The following is a 6,918-nucleotide window of genomic DNA, read 5'->3' as shown; positions in this document are numbered from 1 at the left end:
TTCAAACTTGTTGCTATACATGAAGATAAGAAAACATAATTTTTTTATAAGACAATTAATAATGTTTTAAAAGGAAGAGAATAGAAGTCTTGGTTAAAGCTAGCATCATCTTCAAACTAGTTTGTATACATGAAGATAGGAAAACTATAATATTTTATAAAATTATTAATTTTTTTTTTCCAACGAAGAAAATTGATGTCATAGAAATTGTCATATTAATATATAAAAGCTACAACAACAGCTCCCTAATTGAAAGCTAACCCACTTTAATAAATATTTTGAAAATTTAAAATTTGCAATCCTCAATGGGCCCTTGGTCTAGTGGTGAAGTTGAAAGGCTCTAAATGAGCCCACCAGGGATCAAGTCTTGCTGAGTGCAAGGCTCCGACATCATAAGGGATGAGGTCGGGGTCTTGACGAAATGGATACTACTCAGTCCTTGGCTCTTAGCCAAAGAGGTTCAGCCTAGTGGCTCAAGCCCCCGTTTCGGGTTGCAAAAACTACTTCGTGCAAGCAAAAAAAATAAAATTACAATCAATATTTATATCATTGAAGATTAGGAAATCAATCTACACTAAAACAACATTAATAATTGTTTTGAAATAATATATTCAAAATATTTTGCCAAATTCAATTACTCATTTCTGCCAATAAAACTAGATAGACGGCATTAACATGGCTAACTGCTAGTTTTAATTACTATTAGAATGACCATATATAGAAACTTTATAGAAAATGACTAACAGTTGAATATGAAGGCCATCTTCCTCGCATCAAGGGTGATCTCGAAGACTATCGACAGACTGCTGAAATTGAGGTGCGCTGGTCTCCACTGTCCCTTGGAGTAATTGCACGACTTGAACCATTGTTGGCCTAACTACTTCATCTCTTTGAATGCATAATATGCTCGCTGTAACAGCCCTTCTCACCTCTTCAGCATCTGCCTCACCTGATATCCTTCCATCAACAATAGCCATCAGGTTTCCTTTATGGAATTGATCGGCAGCCCAGGGAGGGAAGAAATAGGAGCTAGGCTGGGGCACAGTGAGGTTCACATTCCTTCGTCCTGAAATAATCTCCAGCAATGTCATGCCAAAACTATACACGTCCGCCTTGGGAGTGATGGGAATACCGGAGATCCACTTTGGAGCCAAATAACCTATCGTTCCTCTCGTGGTAGTCAGGACGCGGCTGAAATTTCTACCTACTCACTTTGCCAGACCAAAATCAGCTACTTTGGGACAAAAATCGGCATCAAGGAGAATGTTTTCTGGCTTAATATCACAGTGAATGATGCGATCTCTGCATTCATCGTGAAGATAAGCTAGTCCTCGCGCAGTGCCCAACGCTATCTGAAATCTGGTTTTCCAACTTAATATCTTCCCTTGCACTTCTCCCTCTTTCCCACGGAGCAGAAAGGAGTCAAGAGAGCCGTTGGGCATGTACTCATAAACGAGTGGCCTTCGAGATTCCTCCGCACAAAATCCGAACAGCCTGACCAGATTCACATGTTGTATTTCACCAATGGTACTAATTTCTGCACGAAATTGCTTTTCTGTTCCTGCTAAACCCTCTAACTTTTTGACAACGATGAAAGTTTTGTCTGCTAGAGTACCTTTGAACACCGAGCCTAATGATCCTCTTCCCAGCTTATGCCTGAAATTCTTAGTTGCAACTCGCAACTTTCGGAAAGTGAATGCTCTGAGAGATGTGGGGACCTTATCCTCCTTTAGCACTCATACGCGTTTCCACATAATAAACACGGCCAAAACAAGAACAAGAACAAAACCCGCAGCACCCACAGGAAGCAAAATGTGAAGGCCAAAGGATTTATTTCTTGGCTTAGATGTCGAACCTTGTAACTCAGAAGCTGCCAAACGGAGATAGAATGGCTGGCCGCCGGGGGAATCGCGCACGTTCATCAAATCCCCAAACCACAATCGACACACAGGAAGAGATGAGCTACTGAGCCAAAAGGCCATGCATGAGCAGTTGTTGAGGCAGGCAAGTTGGCATCCACTCAGAGTTTGCTCCTTGCTATATGCAGCCGCTTCATCGTCGGCCAAAAGCTTGTCCTTCACTTCCAAAAAACCGTCGTTAGAATTTGTGAGCGAGCACTGCAATGGACTTCAGCGGACACAACCACTTAACCACCACTCTTGAGAATACCAGGCATGGCTGTTTTGGGGGCTGAACCCCTGTAGACATGTACACGTGTCATTGGCATTGCCTGTGACATGAGCATTCAGCTGTCTATAGTCAATGCATGCTGCGTTAGCCCCACACACACCATAAACAATGCATTGATCCCTGGGTCCAAACGCATCCAGCATCCACCCACCATTTTGTATCATATAGTACACCCAAAGTTCACCATTCTTTTTCAAACTTAAGCGTTCCATTATCATACCCTTGGTTGTATATGTGCAGTACATTCTTGAAGGAGGAAGCGTTACACACACTATTTTAACATGGGAGCCTGCCGAGGCAAATCCTGGCATATTTGCGAAATATTTTCCGTTCCACTCTCCGCTAGACCAGTACGGACCACTGTTGTGAGAGAACACCAAAAACTGAGTGCTTGCTGGTGAAGGATCCATTTGTAAATAGAAAGGCCCAGGTGCCGGATCAGAAGAGCTCTTCCAAGAAGTGAATTTCATTCCTTTCCGCATCTTCATCCCTGGCAGCCATGTATCCACCGGATGTTGGAAACATTCCCAAACTTTCCCGGCCCGTGTTCTTAGCATAACCAAATTACCTGATTCCAACAAAGATGCCCGGGACGCCCTCAAGCTGTTGTCGGACGACCAAATTAATCGTCCACGTAAATCAAACAGTCGAAGATAACCATCTCTTGATAAATTTAAAACGCCGGGAATGTTTCTCACAGGATTTTCACGGTTAGCTACCCATACAAATGTTTTCTCCGACACTTTGGCATACCAAATGCCAATATACCAGTTATTGGTGTTTTGGGGACTGAAAAATCCCAATGCAAAGGTGCCATTCTTCGAGACTAAAGCCTGATTTCCGACGAGGGATGTCCCTACTGGAAGGCTGTCTCCCATGTCAGTTGTCGTTGATTGGCATTTATGCAGTAGAATATACAGAGCAAAGGGCAGGAAAGAATTCTTCAACCATGTTAGGGCTACAATCCGTTTCCTCGCCATTTCTAAATTCAATTGTAGAAGATTTCTGAGGGTTTATGGGAGTATAGATTCTACTATTTTTGCTGATCTTTTGTCTTCAATTTCATAATGAACTTTATCTTTTTTTCAACCATCTGCTCACAGAATAAATGTTATTTGACTCCGAAACTAAATCTTGTTATATTGCTTATGTACTTTGATCCAGAAAATAATCCAAAATAAGATTTTTTCCTGTTGAATTATTCCACTGTGAAAACACATATCCTCTAACAAACCTCTTTTGACTCTTTCCATGCACTTATTTTACAAAGAAATGATCAAAAAAGATCCTCAAAGTGGATAAAACAAGTCCTAGATGGATTCCTGAGGAGAGCGAAGTGCAGTCAATGGAGAACTCAGCAGCGTGGGAGAATTCAGTGCTTTGGTTCTAGTTGTAAGATGACTTGACCTGAAATCTGAAGATAACATTGAAATAATGGCGGCGTGCACTACAATGGTATTAAAATCAACAATGACAAAATTAAATGCCACATCAATAAATTCAAATTCCTATCCTGCTTTTCGAAAGGCATGTAAGTCTACGAGTATCGCCATTTTTCTTTTGTTTTGTTTTTGTGCCTTCAATGTCTGGTAGAGAGGCCATGCCTGTGGAAAAGTTCAAATAGCGGGTTCTAGAAGACCCTAGTCATGCAAGCGACTTCTACCAGAGAGTCAATACTATAGAGTAATGAACTGAAACAATTGATTGCTTTCATTATTGATCTCTTATTATTTTCTAAATTTTGTATAGGGAATATTTTAAATGGTTTCATTTCAAATTCATTTTTTCTATTCAAAATAGAATTAAAAAATTTCAAAAAGAATTTTGTAAGAAATATTAATTCATTTTAATGATAGATCAAGAGGGTGATCCAAACATTGACACAAAAGCTAACACACAACTGAATCAGAAAACATTAATCATGATAAGAATTTTATAGTGTACATAAAATTTTTCATTTTAATTAATTTTAAAATATTATTTATTTTTTCTTTTGATTAATATTGGAAATAATTTTTATAAAAATCTTTTTTTCCAAATGGCATGTCACACTTTTAATTCATTTAATCAAATTTCAAATGTGATAATGGCTTGAATGACATGAATGACAAGAGCACTAGTATATAAATCATCATAGTCATTTTCTATGAAAAGTTGGAAAACTAGATTATTATAAACATTAATTTTGATTTCAATATGCATTTTTGAATTGGTTTAATTAGAAAATAGTCATTGAAAAAATATATTGTTGTTCAATTTCTTTAAAAAAAATTGCAATGTATTAATTTTTTTGTTAAATTGTCAAATTTATTATTTTTGAATGAAAATGTATATTGTTATAGATATGATAATATTATGTGGTGAAAAAATAAATTAATTTGAAAGTTATTTCTACTTGCAGAAAAATAGTTTATCATTGTTTTGTCCATTTCAATTTTTCAACCTCTGTAAAATATACATACATTTTTTTTCTTTAATTTGATTTATAATCCATTGCATTTTTCTAGTTAAATATCAATTGTATTAATGTTTTGAATGATATGTATATGTATATGTATATGTATATATGTATTGTATAAATTTTAGTTTTGTTTGATAATTTGTGTAAATTCATTATAATATTTGATGTCTTTTTATTTGTATTGTATAAATCTATTAAATTTATGGCATGTAACAAATTATTCATGAGGAAAGAGACAACATCTCAACAAAGTTTTGGTTACAATCTTATTGTTTAGCATTTTCAAAATCTTTCAAAATTCTCAACTCATCAACTTAATGTAGAACACAATAGAATATTTTTAATGTTAATGAAGTTAAAGATAGTCTATGGAATGATAAATCTTACCATACTTCACTTTATGAGGTATTGATCTTTGATCATTATTTGATTAGGATTTCTTAACTTCTTTCAATCATCTCTTTGTTGAGTAAATCTTTATTAATACCTACTACTAAATTACGACTAAATTATTGATATATTTTATTCAAATATCTATACAGATTTTATAATACAAAACATAATATTTTTCTGTCTTAAATATCCTAACTCTACAAAAAGACATATACCCTCTCTTCCTATAATCTTTCTTCTAATAAAATTGACTACTAATGCGTTGATATGATCACATAGGCTCTGATTCTAGCTACTACATAGGTTCTGATTCTAGCTACCAGTTTAAGTGGGAGGGGAAGCAAGGCAATGAAGGAACAAGTCAAGAGGGTAGGTGAAGAGATCGATCCACCTTTTATATCGCATACATAATATTACTTGACTATCGAAATCTGAAGCTCAAATAATGGCAGACCATTGAGAATGGCACCCACAACAACAAAATTAAATACCCACAAGAAGAATCTTAAATTCCTATCATTCTTTTAAGTCTCTTCGAAGGGATAGAAGTGGACATTGATATCTTTTCTTTTTTCTTTTTTTATTATCATAGTGTAGAGGCGTGAGACGTCATGTCTGTAGAAAGTTCAAACAGCGGGGCAAGTGATGTTTACCCGAGAGTCAATATCTGAGACCTCGGGAAAGCCAAGTCGAATTCGCCATTACCTTGTGTTTTGTTTGATATATTCATACCTCTCGTTCTTGACCTTTTCTAAATACTTGAAGTCTATGCAAAGAAGGCTGTACAGAATGGAAAAAGCAATATACTCTAAAATACAAATGATCTATACTCCAAGCAGTTGTTCTAAATTTAACCTTATGGCATCGAAACAACAATAGGAGGTTGTTTATTTCAAGGAAGATAGTGACTGAGTTGTCTGGATGACTTTTGAACTTCTCTAGATATAGATTTGATGCTAAATAATAATTGAAGGGTTTGACCAGGTCGGGAAAGGCATTAATAATTCTAAGTTGTTATTCCTTGAAAATAAATAAAGAGTATAATAGTTAATTGTGAGGGAAATCAAATCTTCTTTGAGATTAAAACTACAGAAAAGATTTCAAATATTCTCTTTCACACTATCAAATCACAATTATTATTTGAATTAGTCAGGTAAATAACATAATTTTCCAACTTTTAAGAGCTAGTGTAACTATCTTCAACTCAAATGAATACTACGAATATATCTATTCTAAACTCAAGATATAATAGATATAATATATTAGAATAAATAGAGATACAAGACTTGTAAATAAATATTATTTGAATTAGTAACGGAAACACATAGGCCCTCTATTTCTAAGAGCTAGTGCAACTATCTTCAACTTAAGGGAATGACACAACTATATATATTGTAAGTTCAGTAAATAATAGATAGAATATATTAGTGTAGTGTCGTAAAGTTGTGACCCTAGCAATTTTCAATTGCAGTAGGGACCTCACGCATGCGAACTCGAATCCCAGCCCTAGCCTGATCAGAGATCGGAGAGTGCTCGGCTTGCGAAATCAACTTCTTCCTTGGCCTCTGCATCACCCAGACTACATTCTGCCCTAGAGAAACAGGTAGGAAGGGGACGTGGCATGATTATCCCCCCTTGGACAGAGGCGTGATGCCCCTATCCCTTCCTTATTTTAGGGCAGGACCCTTCCTATAGCATGCCTTGTGGGTTGTGCCCCAAGCGGGAAACCTCCCCGATTTCGACCCTTGACAAAATTAAATCCACCAAACATGTATTTAACGGGCATTTGCTCTCTCATTTGCATAGGTTGGTAAGTTGGATGAGGTTGAAAGAATAGTGCTGTGTCGCAATTTTAGCTAAGTGCGATACAAAAA

At 36.2% G+C, this 6,918-nt stretch overlaps 1 protein-coding gene across 1 annotated transcript; it reads right to left on the bottom strand.

The window, feature by feature from the left end:
- Positions 1 to 1,208: 1,208 nt before the first annotated feature.
- Positions 1,209 to 3,170, bottom strand: LOC131876178 (G-type lectin S-receptor-like serine/threonine-protein kinase At2g19130). The gene is made up of 3 exons (XM_059220997.1): positions 2,170 to 3,170; positions 1,762 to 2,127; positions 1,209 to 1,656 (listed from the first exon to the last, which is right to left on the bottom strand). The coding sequence occupies exons 1-3, from the start codon at positions 3,168 to 3,170 to the stop codon at positions 1,209 to 1,211; spliced, it is 1,815 nt and encodes a 604-aa protein (XP_059076980.1).
- Positions 3,171 to 6,918: the final 3,748 nt, after the last annotated feature.

The sequence above is a fragment of the Cryptomeria japonica genome, chromosome 5, assembly GCF_030272615.1.
Source record: "Cryptomeria japonica chromosome 5, Sugi_1.0, whole genome shotgun sequence".
Taxonomy (NCBI): domain Eukaryota; kingdom Viridiplantae; phylum Streptophyta; class Pinopsida; order Cupressales; family Cupressaceae; genus Cryptomeria; species Cryptomeria japonica.
Note: the sequence above shows the minus strand (reverse complement) of the source record. Positions and strands in the feature narration are given on the sequence as shown.